The following is a 15,307-nucleotide window of genomic DNA, read 5'->3' on the forward strand; positions in this document are numbered from 1 at the left end:
AAAGGGTCCAAAAAAGTGACCCAAATTCTCGCTTCTGGCGCCCTTTTTTCTTCCATTATCGGCCGAGCGCGGCCATCTCTCCTCGGCCAATAAACACGTCCCAGTCCCGCCTTCACCACACCTCCGTCAACTTTGTTTGTTCCCGTGACAGAGTGCAGTTGGAGGCGCCCAAAATCGGCTTTCAATTATATTGATTTGGGTGCCCATTAGCGAAAAGCGCCCATCTCCCGATTTGGGTATAAATATGCTGTATGCTGAAGGTAGCCCTCAACCTTTCCTACAACTTTTTAAGCTCAAGTTAGAGCCTTTAGAGATTTTCTACCTTCCCCAATTTTCTGAAACCTCAACCTCAGATGATTTGCAGATCTCACTAGACCCTTTGGATTCACCTGTGGCTGCCCATCTCCTCACTGCTGTCACACATATTACTCTATAAGCATTCCACTTACCAACTACCTTAACAACTGACAAAACTTGTCAACCATGAAGTCCACTACCTCATTGCAAGACACTGTGCACACATGGCTTATCAAGGATCAAAGGGAACACTTGATCCCTTTTATCCACCGATGGTATTTTTATTTTATTTTGGATTTTGTTCACACCGTTTTCAGTAGTAGCTCAAGGTGAGTTACATTCAGGCACACTGGGCATATAACAGCTTTACCTATGTCCACCTTATAAAGGAGCAGCCAACTGTCTGACCTACATTGGAAAAATGAAAGCTGATCTTTTGGATAGATAAACTACTGTGCTATCTCAAATCTATCATTTTTATCTAAAGTGACTGAAAAGGTCATAGCTATCCAATTGCCAGACTGCTTGGAGAAAATTAATGCCTTGTACCCTAGACTAATGGGATTCCAAACCCATCACAGTACTGAAATAACATGATTAAGAACCATAAATTATGTATAAGCTCATCTTGATGCAGTGAATAATATTGTTCTCATACCCTCAATCTTTCAACTGTATCTTCTCTGGTGGACCATAGTGTTTTATCTTATAGACCTTCTGGTTTGTGGGTTGGGGGGAACAATATTTGATTGTTTCTCCTGCCTTCTGATTGACTGTTCCTTCTCCATTCATAGGAAGGAGTCCAACTCTGTTCCCTGACACCTTGCATGCAGAGTACCTTACAGCTCAACTTTATCTTTTCATCCTTGGCAACCTTGGCTCAAGCCTTGGGATTTACATCTTTTTTATGCTAATGATATTCAGCTATTGGTGATCATGGATCTCGATGATACTAAAGCCCTGGCTGGTGTAAAATGCAATCTTAACATGGTTGTAGAATGGCTGGTAAATAACAGGCTTAAATTAAATCTGGAAAAGTCTCAAGCACTTCTTTTTTCACGAGTCAGCATTCTTCTTTACTAGATAAACTGTATTTCCTGGGCATTCAGATTCCAATGAAAACATCCATTAAGATACTAAGGATTTTCTGTCACTGTGAATTAATCTTTCAATAACACATATTGAATACAATAAGAAACAATTCTTCTCTCTGAAACTAATTTGATTAGTGTATACACTTGTATGTAGACCTGCTATTTGGGCCCTTGTCCATGTTCTCATTACTGTCAAATTAGACTACTGTAATGCCCTTCTCCAATGCCGTAAATTCATCCACTAGCCGACGGTTACAGGTAATTCAAAATATAGAGGTAAAGTTGATTACAAGTGCAAGATGTTTTGATCAAGTCACTTTCCTTCTTAGGGAGCAACATGGATTATCAATTATATTTAGAATTGCCTTTAAAATCCTTATGCTACCAAACAGGATTCACTATTCTGAATTGCAACTATTTCTTTGACTCATTGGAATATTCAATGTGATTTAACTGGGTAGGAGGGTTCCTACCCTGTTACATCACACTGACCAGATCTGGCACTGATATTCAATGGCAATTATCCAAAGAATGCTGTCAGCACAAACCAACATGGCACTCTACAGTTAGTGTCGGGGTGACCCAAGGGTGGAAAGAAAGGCAGATCCAGGAATTATCCAAGCACCATTGATATTCAGTGCTGACGCCTGGATAATCAGCCTAGCAAGCTGGGCCAGATAAAAGGCTATCCTAACTTGCATGGATAGTTATGCAAGTACTGGTGCAGAATATCAGTGGTACCCTAGATGGTGAGTCCTGTAGGGACAGAGAAAGTACTATACTTGCATATAAACTGCTTTGGTTGTACTACACAAAGGCAGTATGTCAAATCCATGACCCCCTAACTGGATAACTTTTGGCAGCCGCTTATGTGTCCAGATTAGTCCCAGGGCTGACTATCCAGTCCCGAATTTGCCTGCAGACTGAATATTGCCTGGATTGATTCCATACACTCCAACACCCTCGTTGCATTCACCACAACAAAACCTATTAGTTGTTCTTTCTTTTTATCAAATTTTGGCCTGACACCACCAGGCAACTGCTTTTATGGTCATTGTTCCACAGATGAGGAATGCATTACCTATCAATCTTCATCTAGAATCATCCGATAATAAAATTTAAGGACAACTTTAAAACTTATTACTATAATCTACCTCAGTGTCTCCCAAGTCAGTCCTGGAGTCCCTCTTGCCAGTCAGGTTTTCAGGATCTCCACAATAAACATGCACGAAATTGATTTGTATACCCTGCCTCCATTATATGCAAATCTCTTTCATGCATATCCATTGTGGATATCCTGAAAACCTGACTGGCAAGAGGGACTCCAGGACTGACTTGGGAAACTCTCATCTAACCATCCTGAGTTGATTGTTCATGAAAGCTCTGCTTAGTACAGGGATAGGCAATTTCGGTCCTTGAGGTCCGCAACCCAGTCAGGTTTTCAGGATTTCACTAATGAATATCCAAGAGATCTATTTGCATGCACTGCCTCCATTGTATGCAGATAGATCTCAAGCATATTCATTGGGGAAATCCTGAAAATCTGACTGGGTTGCTGCCCTCGAAGACCAAGGTTGCCCACCCCTGAATTAGTAGATCAGATGAGAAAAGGACACTGACAAGAAAAGACCTTCCTTTCCTTTAGCGTGTCAGTAAGTTCTTGAGGTTCAGGGATGGAGTGGATACAGGACTGCATTTAAAGTGAACGCCAGCTTTTATGTTTTATCCATATTGTGTTAAATTGTTTCTGGATTATGTTGTTATTTTTATTTCTGCTGTGGACTGGCGGTAAACCAAAGAAAATTAAACTTGAACTTAAACTCCCAAGCCTGCCCAGTAATTTGTTGTTTACCCAGGTAAATGACTTCTGAAAATCGTTCACAAGTGTTGAGTTTCAGGCCTTAAAGAGCATGCATTGTATAGAAGTTGAAAAACAGCGTACCATGCTATTTAGTGAATGTCTATGAAAGCCCAATTTGCATCTGACATTTCACCATTTAGATGTGCATATATGCTAATATCTTCTTGGACTGGTGTTGGCATTCATGCTATTCTGAGTGCAAGTTAAATGAACCCAGAAGGGCTAGAGTTACTAATGTGTGCTACTGCTTTAGTGCACATTAATGCACTAAGGATGCCTTTTACAAAGGTGTGCTAGCATTTTTAGCACACGCTAACCGTGTAGAAGCCCATAGGAATATTTTAGGCTTTTACATATTTAGCACATGCTAAAAATGCTAGCACACCTTTGTAAAAGACCCTCTAAACTAGTAATGGAGGAGTAGCCTAATGGTTAGTGCAGTCAGCTGAGAACCAGGGAAAGTAGGTTCCATTCCTACTGCGACTCCTTGTTGTCCCGTTCCGGGCCCTTACCTGGCGGTCCGCGGGCCGGAGCGGAAGGCTGGGTCGCCCGTGGGATGCGGGGCGATGGGGGAAGGATGCCACGGGGATCGCCGCGGCCGCAAGTTGCCCCGAGGCCGGCGATCCAGAAGAACTAACGCCGGCCTCGGAGAAGGAGATCCGCCGGCCAAGATGGCGGCGCCGGCGTCGGCGTCCTCCTCGCTGCAGCGAGACCAGCGAGGAGGCTCCGCCCACTCGCACCGGATTGGCGCATCCGCGCAGGAACTCCGCCCATCGGACGGGAGGACCAATCCGGCCCTCCGCTGCCGGCCTGGGCGGAGAGGATTGGTTCCAGCTGTTCTCCAGCTAGGACGAGCGGGGGATTTAAACGGAGACACGGGGGGGATCCAGTGCTTCCGTTTTGTTGTTTGAAGCCGTCCTGCTAGCTATTTCCAAGACTGTGTTTGTTCCTCAAGACAGCTAGCCGTCCTGCTAGCTATTTCCAAGACTGTGTTTGTTCCTCAAGACAGCTAGCCGTCCTGCTAGCTATTTCCAAGACTGTGTTTGTTCCTCAAGACAGCTAGCCGTCCTGCTAGCTATTTCCAAGATTGTGTTTGTTCCTCAAAACAGCTAGCCGTCCTGCTAGCTATTTCCAAGACTGTGTTTGTTCCTCAAGACAGCTAGCCGTCCTGCTAGCTATTTCCAAGACTGTGTTTGTTTCTCGAGACAGCTAGCCGTCCTGCTAGCTATTTCCGAGACTGTGTTTGTTCCTCAAGACAGCTAGCCGTCCTGCTAGCTATTTCCCAGACTGTGTTTGTTCCTCAAGACCGCTAGCCGTCCTGCTAGCTATTTCCAAGACTGTGTTTGTTCCTCAAGACAGCTAGCCGTCCTGCTAGCTATTTCCAAGACTGTGTTTGTTCCTCAAGACAGCTAGCCGTCCTGCTAGCTATTTCCAAGACTGTGTTTGTTCCTCAAGACAGCTAGCCGTCCTGCTAGCTATTTCCAAGACTGTGTTTGTTCCTGTCGGCAGCTAGCCGTCCTGCTAGCCACTTCCTCAGACGGGGTCCGTGCCCAGTGCTCAGTTAGCCGCCCGGCTAAGCTACGCTCACCAAGGACTCCATACCCATATCCAGCCAGGCCAGCCGTCACCCCGGGGTTCCAGCAGTCCTGCTGGCCGCCCGCAGCTGAGGGCTCAACCCTCGGTGAACGGCGGTCGCCGCGGGTGAAGATTGGGGTGCTCGGCTATTTCCTGGGCCTAGTGGAGCTCGGGAAAACTCGAGAGCTCACCAACACCAGAGTGACATCAGAGCCGCGACAGAAAACGGAAGCCATGAGCTCGCCGACGCAACCTGATCTACGGGACCTGGCCAAGGTTCTCCAGCAGCAACAGGAACAGCTTAATGCCCTGTCTGGGGCGCTCCAGAATGTATGTTCTCAACTTTCCACGCTTCAGGTACAGAACCAGGCCGCTGCGGTCCAAGGGGCCGCAGCGGCTCCCCGTATGGGAGGGTTCCGCGTGGGACCTCGGTTCCCTGAACCAGCACGCTACGATGGGAACCCGGGTGGTTGTAGGGGGTTCCTCAACCAGTGCAATCTGGCCTTCCGGATGCAACCGGAGGCCTTTGCTTCGGACCAAAGTAAGGTGGGCTACATTATGGGCCTTTGTGGAGGAAAGGCTCAGGACTGGGTGGCTCCCCTGAACGAACAAAATGATCCCATTTTGGAGGATTATAACGAATTTCAGCGCCGGTTCCGGATGGTGTTTGACCTTCCGGGAAGACCCTCCTCCGTGGCATCGGAACTGCTCCGGATTCATCAGGGAGAAGGTACGGTGGCCGACTATGCCATCCGGTTTCGTACCTTAGCCACGGAGCTGCGTTGGAATCCGGAGTCCTTGATGGCCATTTTTATGGAGGGGTTACAAGAACGAATCAAGGATGAATTGGCGGGACGGGATATTCCCGGACAATTGGATGCCCTCATCTCACTCTGTATACGGGTGGACACCCGATTCCAGGAGCGAGCCAGAGCCCGGGCGGAGCGGCAGAAGTGGGCACGAGGGGCCCCCCGGACAAACAAAGGGCCGTCCTCTCGCCAGGTGAACCGGGACACTACGGAGCCCGGGGAGGAGCCGATGGTGATGGGCCGGCAACGGTTGACTCCTGCCGAAAGACAGCAACGACAGTCTAATGGACTGTGCTTCTATTGTGGGAAGGCTGGGCATTTCCTCCGGACTTGTTCCATCCGGCCGGGAAATGCGCTCCCCAAGGCACCCTGAGGGGAGGGTTCTTGGGGCACTCCGCTCCCCTACAGGACACTTTGATCATCCTACCGGTGACCTTACGGTGGCAGGAGGCCACGGTTCAGACCCAAGCCCTGGTGGACTCGGGGTCCGGGGGCAATTTTATTGGGCTCGAACTGCTGCAGCAAATGGGCTGGCCCACGCTCCCCCGGAGGCCAATGCTGCGGATAACCTCCATCCAAGGAACTACCCTTCCCCAGCCGGTCACTGAGATTACTCCTATGTTGGGACTGCAAGTGGGAGAGGACCATCGGGAGGAAGCCGAATTCTTAGTGTTATCCCGGACCATCCACCCTGTGGTTCTGGGATTGCCGTGGCTACGATGCCACAACCCGGTTATCGACTGGACCGGGGGAAAGATTCAAGCGTGGGGTAATTCCTGTCAAGAGACCTGTTGTAAGGGTCGGGCTGGCACCTGTCCAGCTTTAAATACGTCGCCAGGGGAAGGACCGGGTGAACTGGGCTCCCTGCCTATGGAGTATAGAGACTTTGCTGATGTGTTTAGTCCCAAGGAGGCGGAGGTACTACCGCCGCATAGGTCTTTTGACTGTGCTATTGATCTGAAGACGGATACGGTACCCCCACGGGGCCGACTGTACAAACTGTCCCGAGCAGAGTTCAAGGCAATGCGAGATTATATCCATGAGAACCTACGGAAAGGGTTCATTCAGCCGTCTACATCCCCAGCCGGGGCAGGGTTTTTCTTTGTTGCCAAGAAGGATGGGTCCCTGAGACCGTGTATTGACTATCGGGGATTAAATGCTATCACCGTGAAGGATCGGTTCCCGCTGCCGCTCATTCCCGAGCTCTTGGACAGACTGCAAGGAGCTCAGATCTTCACGAAGTTAGATCTGCGGGGGGCCTACAATCTAGTACGAATCCGGTCAGGGGACGAATGGAAAACGGCTTTCAACACCCACGAGGGACATTTTGAATATCGGGTGATGCCGTTCAGTCTCTGCAATGCCCCTGCGGTGTTTCAACGTCTTATCAATTGTGTACTAGAAGAATTGCTAAATTCCACGGTGATTGTATATCTGGATGACATCCTAGTTTACTCTAAGGACCCCAGGGAGAATCCGGGTCATGTGCGTGCAGTGCTGCACCGCCTACGTCAAGCCCATCTATTTGCTAAGCTGAGTAAGTGTGCTTTCCATCAGCGATCCTTACCCTTTTTGGGGCACATCCTGCTTCCAGGGGGATTACAGATGGAGCCAGACAAGCTCCAAGCCATTCGAGAGTGGCCTCAACCGAAGGGCTTGAAGGCTTTGCAACGATTCCTGGGCTTCGCCAATTACTATCGCCAATTTATTCCCCAGTACTCCAGGTTGACCACCCCGTTGACGGCGCTCACCCACAAGAACGCGAGGGTCAGGGATTGGCCGCCAGAGGCGCAAGCGGCTTTTCGTCAGGTAAAAGAGGCTTTTGAGTCCGCGTCTATTCTGTTGACCCCCGACCCTGAGAAACCTTTCATTGTAGAGGTGGACGCGTCCGCCCTAGGGGCCGGGGCGGTCATTTCTCAAATCAACCCCGAAGGCCGGCGTCAACCGTGCTCCTTCTTTTCACGTAAATTCTCTCCAGCCGAGCGGAACTATACGGTAGGGGATAGAGAACTCTTGGCTCTGAAACTAGCACTGCAAGAGTGGAGACACTTGTTGGAAGGAGCGGAACACCGGTTCACGGTCATCACTGATCATAAGAACCTCCTATACCTCCAAGAGGCCCAGCGGCTGAATCCCCGACAGGCCCGGTGGTCATTATTCTTTGCCAGGTTTCATTTTCAATTAGTGTTCCGGGCGGCCTCCCAGAATACCCCGGCAGACGCGCTCTCCCGGGCTTTTGAGGTACCAGAAGAGACTAAGGAGACTCATCCGATGTTAGACCCCGCTTGTGTCAGTGCAGCCACAGGAGAGGTTGCACAAATCCAGGAATTCGTGGCGGCCGCCGATCGGAGAAGGGTTCTGCAATGGGAGCACTCGTCTAGATGGGCCGGGCACTTCGGGTACCAAAAGACACTCCGATTCATCACGAGACATTATCGATGGCCACAGATGAGGCGAGATATCCTCCAGTTTGTTACCTCGTGCCCGGTATGTGCCCGAACCAAGTCAGTAGGAGGACCCCCCGTGGGAGACCTACAACCACTGCCCGTACCGACCAGTCCCTGGTCGGAGATATCCATGGACTTTATCACTGATTTACCTCGTTCCCAGGGGCATACCGTGATCTGGGTTGTGATAGATCGGTTCTCTAAAATGGCTCACTTTGTTCCGTTCACGATCCTTCCGTCGGCCGCCTCTCTAGCCCAAGCGTTCATTCACCACATTTTTCGACTACATGGATTACCCACTCGGATCATCAGTGACCGAGGACCCCAATTTACCTCCCGCTTCTGGAGAACTTTGTGCACGGCCTTGGGGGTAGAGAACCACTTTTCATCCGCGTACCATCCTCAAACCAACGGTATGGTGGAGAGGATTAACCAAACCTTGAAAGGATTCTTACGAGCCTTTGTCAACCAACGACAAGATAACTGGGCTTCTCTACTTCCCTGGGCCGAGGTCGCCTATAACCAAAGTGACCACTCATCCTCAGGGCAGTCCCCGTTCTTCCTGGTATATGGGCGACATCCTCGGCTTCCAGGGCCGTTCCCGGCGACTGCCATAAACCCGGCGGGGGACCAAGTCGTAGCCGACCTACAAGAGGTCTGGAAGATGGCTAGGGAACAATTACAGAAGACCGCGATCAAGGACAAGCTCTTTGCTGACCGCCATCGGCGGCCCGCCCCCGTGCTCCAACCAGGACAGAAGGTATGGTTAAGCACGAAACATCTGAGACTTCGAGGGTCTTCTCGAAGACTGGGACCTCGATATGCGGGACCATATGCAATCCAAGAACGAATTGGGCCAGTAACGTATCGATTGCGGTTACCCGGCACCCTACGAGTACATAACGCCTTCCATATCTCGCTATTGAAGAGGTTCCGGGAGTCCGGGTGGCACCCGCATCCAGCCCAAGAAGAAGATCTCCAGGTGGCCCCGGACCCGGAGTACGAGGTAGGAGAAATTCTCGACTCGAAGTGGCGGCGGGGAAGACTGTATTATTTGTTATCATGGAAATCTTTTGGCCCCGAAGATAATTCCTGGGAACCCGTGGCTAATGTTCATGCTCCAGACTTGGTCAAAGCCTTCCACGCCCGATATCCGTCCAAACCCGGGCCCCGGAGGAAGGGGTCTTCCGGGGAGGATACTGTCCCGTTCCGGGCCCTTACCTGGCGGTCCGCGGGCCGGAGCGGAAGGCTGGGTCGCCCGTGGGATGCGGGGCGACGGGGGAAGGATGCCACGGGGATCGCCGCGGCCGCAAGTTGCCCCGAGGCCGGCGATCCAGAAGAACTAACGCCGGCCTCGGAGAAGGAGATCCGCCGGCCAAGATGGCGGCGCCGGCGTCGGCGTCCTCCTCGCTGCAGCGAGACCAGCGAGGAGGCTCCGCCCACTCGCACCGGATTGGCGCATCCGCGCAGGAACTCCGCCCATCGGACGGGAGGACCAATCCGGCCCTCCGCTGCCGGCCTGGGCGGAGAGGATTGGTTCCAGCTGTTCTCCAGCTAGGACGAGCGGGGGATTTAAACGGAGACACGGGGGGGATCCAGTGCTTCCGTTTTGTTGTTTGAAGCCGTCCTGCTAGCTATTTCCAAGACTGTGTTTGTTCCTCAAGACAGCTAGCTGTCCTGCTAGCTATTTCCAAGACTGTGTTTGTTCCTCAAGACAGCTAACCGTCCTGCTAGCTATTTCCAAGATTGTGTTTGTTCCTCAAGACAGCTAGCCGTCCTGCTAGCTATTTCCAAGACTGTGTTTGTTCCTCAAGACAGCTAGCCGTCCTGCTAGCTATTTCCAAGACTGTGTTTGTTTCTCTAGACAGCTAGCCGTCCTGCTAGCTATTTCCGAGACTGTGTTTGTTCCTCAAGACAGCTAGCCGTCCTGCTAGCTATTTCCAAGACTGTGTTTGTTCCTCAAGACCGCTAGCCGTCCTGCTAGCTATTTCCAAGACTGTGTTTGTTCCTCAAGACAGCTAGCCGTCCTGCTAGCTATTTCCAAGACTGTGTTTGTTCCTCAAGACAGCTAGCCGTCCTGCTAGCTATTTCCAAGACTGTGTTTGTTCCTGTCGGCAGCTAGCCGTCCTGCTAGCCACTTCCTCAGACGGGGTCCGTGCCCAGTGCTCAGTTAGCCGCCCGGCTAAGCTACGCTCACCAAGGACTCCGTACCCATATCCAGCCAGGCCAGCCGTCACCCCGGGGTTCCAGCAGTCCTGCTGGCCGCCCGCAGCTGAGGGCTCAACCCTCGGTGAACGGCGGTCGCCGCGGGTGAAGATTGGGGTGCTCGGCTATTTCCTGGGCCTAGTGGAGCTCGGGAAAACTCGAGAGCTCACCAACACCAGAGTGACATCAGAGCCGCGACACTTGTGAACCTGGGTAAGTCACTTAACCTTACATTGCCCCAGGAACAGAAAACTTAGACTGCGAGCCCATAAGAGACAGAGAAAGTACCTGTATAAATAGGTTAGCTGCTTTGGTTGTACCACAGAAAGGTGGTATATCAAATGCATTATCCTTCCACTTTATTTTACTATAGGTCTCATTTTATGCAAAGGGACCTAGTTACTAACGGCAGTAACATGTTAGTGCAAAGATCCTTACGTGCAAAATGGCAACAGTGATTTTACTTTTGTTTTGCTTTGTTACAGACATGACACTGAAATACCCTTCTGCTTGGAATCAGTGTACTTCTGTACAACTTGGTGCTACAGCATACATGTTTCCATAGACTGAACAAAAACTTTCCATTTTGGGAAATTAGACATACCTGATTTATTAAGAAGAACTCCCGTTGTATAAAGAAAATTGTCCACTTTCCAAATCTGTTGTGGCACTGTGAGATATGCAGTCACGTTTGCAAGACTGTGATTGCCAGGAAGCTTTATAAAACTTTTAGGAAACTGTACCCTGGGCTGATATTTGGCATCTGAAATGAAAGTAACATTTTCTGTAAGTAATTCAGTATTGAGGTTTAAAACCACCTACAGAAGCTATTCTGTCCTTCATGCGTTCCAGCATGAATATTTGTACAAATATCACTACTTCTTGAGGAAGTAACATCAAGAAACAGCTGTCAGGCTTAGCCAGCACTTATTATTTTCATCTTTCTCTTCCATTAAATGCTCAAACAAGTCTTGGATGTGTTTGAGAGCATCCCCAGCTCATTTTGTGCAATATCTATCATTCTCTCTCTTCCTCTCTCATACTAAGTGGAAACTTGCTCTACCTGAACTTAGCTTAGGAGTCTCTGGATTAACCTGTGTTAGCACTGCCAGGATAATGTCAGCACAAGATAAATATGGAGAAATTTTTAATTATTTAATTAATGCATAGATATGACAGGCCAAGCACAACATGGTGGCATTACAAAGATTCTGCTAAAATGAATGCTGCCATTGCAGTGCTGACTTCTTCTGTGTTATCTCCTGCAGACAGCTTTAACTGGCTCTGAGAAAAAGGAAATGTATTTATTATTTTGGATTTTGCTCACACCTTTTCCAGTAGTAGCTCAAGGTCAATTACATTCAGGTATACTGGGTACTTCCCTGTCCCTGGAGGGCTCACCATCTAATTTTATACCTGAGGCAATGGAGGGTTAAGTGACTTGCCCAAGATCACAAGGAGCAGCAGTGGGATTTGAATCGGCCACCTCTGGATGGAGGTCAAGACTGGTGCTCTAACCATTAGGCTACTCTACACTCATTCCCAGCTCCTCACAGAATTACCTCCTTTATGCACATCTATTAAAGGTTTTATTCTCAATGTGTTCAAATAATTTGTTAGGGTGTGCATTCGCTAGTGAACATTCAGTTCATTAGTGCACCTTAAAAAAATTAATGGGCTCTAAATCAATTTAATGCAGATTAAGCTCTAAGGACCCTGTTTACTAAAGTGCATTAGCATTTTTAACGCACCTACAATTAGCGTGTGCGTTAACCGTGTAGGCACCTATAGGAATATTGTAGGTGCGTACACAGTTAACGCGCATTAAAGATGCTAACGCACCTATAATGCTGCTTAGTAAACAGGGCCCTAAATTAAATGCATATTTAACTCGATTAGCATGCATTAAAAAATGTCTTAAAAATAAATGTGTGAAACAAACTGAAACAAAAACGATTAAAAATTGAGGAAAAGGCCAAATAAACCAAATATTTTTCTCTCTCCATAATTTTCTTTCTGATTATGTTCAAATGGATAACACCAAACTGGCTAACTATAGCTAAAACTGAAGCCCTTTCTTGGCTGAAAGATAAGCTTCCAAGAACACCACACTGGAGGGATCCATGATTTCAGTTAAGTTTAAATTGCTTTCATGAACATTTCTTAAAAGGGTCAGACCAAGGAGTCCAACAGTGGACAGTCTTTTCCTACAGTGGCCAGTCCAGGTCACAAGTACCTGGCACAATCCCAAAAAGTAGAAAGATTCCATGCTACTTAACCTTAGGGATAGTCAATGGCTTCCCCCGTGCCTACCTTAATAATGAGTGACAGACTTTTCTTCCAGGAATTTGTCTAAACCTTTCATAAAATCAGCTACATTAACTGCTTTTACCTCTTGCTCACGCAATGAGTTACAGAGGTTAACTACACGTTGCAAAAAATAATTTTTTCCTATTTGTTTTAAACATGCTACTATGTAACTTCATGGAGCGTCCCCTAGTCTTTGTACTTTTTGAGAAAAAAAATCGATTCATGATTATTCCAGTCAAGTTTTATAAATCTCTGCCATTATCTATCTCCCCTAGCTGTCTCTTCTCCAAGGTGAAGAGCCCTATCCTCTTTAGCCTTTCCTGATATGAGAGTTGTTCTATCCCCTCAATCATTTTGGTCACCCTTCTTAGGGCATTTTGCAATTCCACTACATCTTTTTTATATGTGGTGACCAGAATGGCACACAATACTCAAGATGTAGTCTTACCATAGAGCGATACAGAGGCATTATGACATTATCTGTTTTAGTCTCTATTCTTATGATATATAAACTGCATACAAGGCTACATGGTAAAGGTGAATTCCAGGGATTCTGGTGATGTAAAAGAACTACTTGATTTCTAGAAAGGCAATTCTTTAACTTGGTGCCTCAATATAGACACCAACAGTTAATGAATGTTACAGAATACTAGAACTTACGTACGTGATTGGTGCTAATAATTGAAAGTTACGCACATAAGTGTAAAAGCACAACTCTGAAACCAGCATGCATAGGACTAGATTCTATACATCATGCCTAAAAGTTTAGTACTGAAATGAAATTCACCTAAGCGCATTCTATAAAGTAAACCTTAATTTAGGCAAGCCTAAATTTCCATGCGGTTTATAGAATATGCCAAGTGCCGGTCCGCGCAACTACATTTAATCGCAGGCAGTTACGCCAAGTAAAACCTGGTGTAAATGCATACGCCTAAATTAAGCTTGGACCAGGTGTATTCTGCAACATCGCACATAGATTTTAGAAACACCCATGACCTGCCCATTCCATGCCCATGGCCGCACCCCCTTTTCAACTCTGCGACTTAGCATGTTACACATTATGCTTAGAAAGTTCTGTGTGTGAATTCTAATTAATGCCAATTAGTGTCAATAATTGCTTGTTTATTGGCAATTATCAGCACCGATTGGCTTGTTAACCAATTAGATTATGCACATTGTTATGGAACATGCTTTGATTTGCACGCGGAAATCTCAGCTTAATATATAGAATCTGGGGTTAGAGTGCAACCGCAAGGAAGGCATACATGTAGGAAAAGCATGGGCATGTCATGGGCGTATAGCCAAGTAATGCTCTCAACTTATGGAATACTATCAGCTGTACATATTCTATGCGCATTTAAGCATGCCAGCTTACACCAGCTGTTGATGTGAAATAAGTTGGTACACATAACTTCGTTACACCAAAGCAGCTTTGCACTAGTATTCGCTAACAACTCAGGCGTGCCTGAAGCCATTACAGAATTGGTGTTAAGCATGCCCCATTGTGGCACATACACCTTCATGCCAATTTACAGAATTACCTCAAGTCTTTTGGTTTAAGAAGTGCCCAATCCTCAATCCCCGAACTTTGCATTCAACGATATTGAACACTTTTAGAACTGTACTGATGGACCAAAGCTTCAAGTCAATACAATTCTGTACCTACCAGTTAGTCTTCCAGTAATTATGACAGTATCCTCAAAGAGCCATATATTTGCTTGGCTTTGTGGCAACAGTGAGATAGTCACTGCTGAAAAAACTGCAAAAGTTTAACAAAACAGATATCATCATAATCCTAGAAGCAAATGGAGTACCACATAAAATTGTTAAAAAGCGCTCAACACAGGTCACAACAGTTTCTATGTATAATTTTATTACCTGTACTGTATATAGCTAAGCTGCATCAATAGTAAGGATATTTAGCCCAAAAATTTCATTTCATGTATTTCCAGTGTAGTTGCTGGGAATTTTATTCATTTTCAATACACCATTTTTTTTTGTCATGGGAACAAAGTGTCTTTGAGTGCACACTCTTTCTGAAAGAGTACGCACTATGCATTGATGCATATTAGTTCGTATACGTGCAATAGTTTGAGTAGGAGCAGTGAGCACCATTTTTGCAAATAGCACACACTCTCTTAAGTGTGTACTATAATTGGCAAAACAATAAAACACACATTTTCATGCTTTTTCTACTTGTTTTCAATCAAAAATGACATGCAACGACATGGGATATGTCGCTAACATTTCCTATATTGTTGCAAAACATTAGCCCAAAACACTTACCAGATCTAGAAAAATGTACTCAATTTCTAACATTCTGACTACTGTTGGTTTAAGCGGAAGAAAGAAACACAACACTATCATATTGCACAGGGAGAAAAAGAGAATGGAATTCTGAACTTGAATCTTATTGATTCCTTTGAAAAGGTAGCAGGAGTGTTGCTATTATTTCCTCTAGGTAGGTAATTCAGAGCTCTAAAGGATGACTCTAGTAAGATATTTGGGAAATTAAAGGGGACATTCAGGAGGTACTTGAAGTGTAAAAGGATATTTGCAGGTGTAGAAGAGGAGACACTATCAGGCTCACTTTCAAAAGAGAAGGACGTCCATCTATCGACATAAATCGGAAGATGGATGTCCTTCTCCCAGAGACGTCCAATTCAGTATAATCGAAACCCGATTTTGGACGTCTCCAACTGCAGTCCA

General features: G+C 47.0%; 1 protein-coding gene across 1 annotated transcript in view; it reads right to left on the reverse strand.

Moving 5' to 3' along the window:
- FAM171B (family with sequence similarity 171 member B) overlaps nt 1-15,307 on the reverse strand; it is a 92,367-nt gene that overhangs the window by 47,390 nt on the left and 29,670 nt on the right. Inside the window, exons 3-4 of the mRNA XM_030210453.1 lie at nt 14,265-14,357; nt 10,893-11,051 (exon numbers count right to left, since the gene is read on the reverse strand). Of these exons, the coding sequence (XP_030066313.1) occupies nt 10,893-11,051; nt 14,265-14,357 (252 nt within the window). The remainder of the gene's footprint in view (nt 1-10,892; nt 11,052-14,264; nt 14,358-15,307) is intronic.

The sequence above is a fragment of the Microcaecilia unicolor genome, chromosome 7 (assembly GCF_901765095.1).
Source record: "Microcaecilia unicolor chromosome 7, aMicUni1.1, whole genome shotgun sequence".
NCBI classification, from domain to species: domain Eukaryota; kingdom Metazoa; phylum Chordata; class Amphibia; order Gymnophiona; family Siphonopidae; genus Microcaecilia; species Microcaecilia unicolor.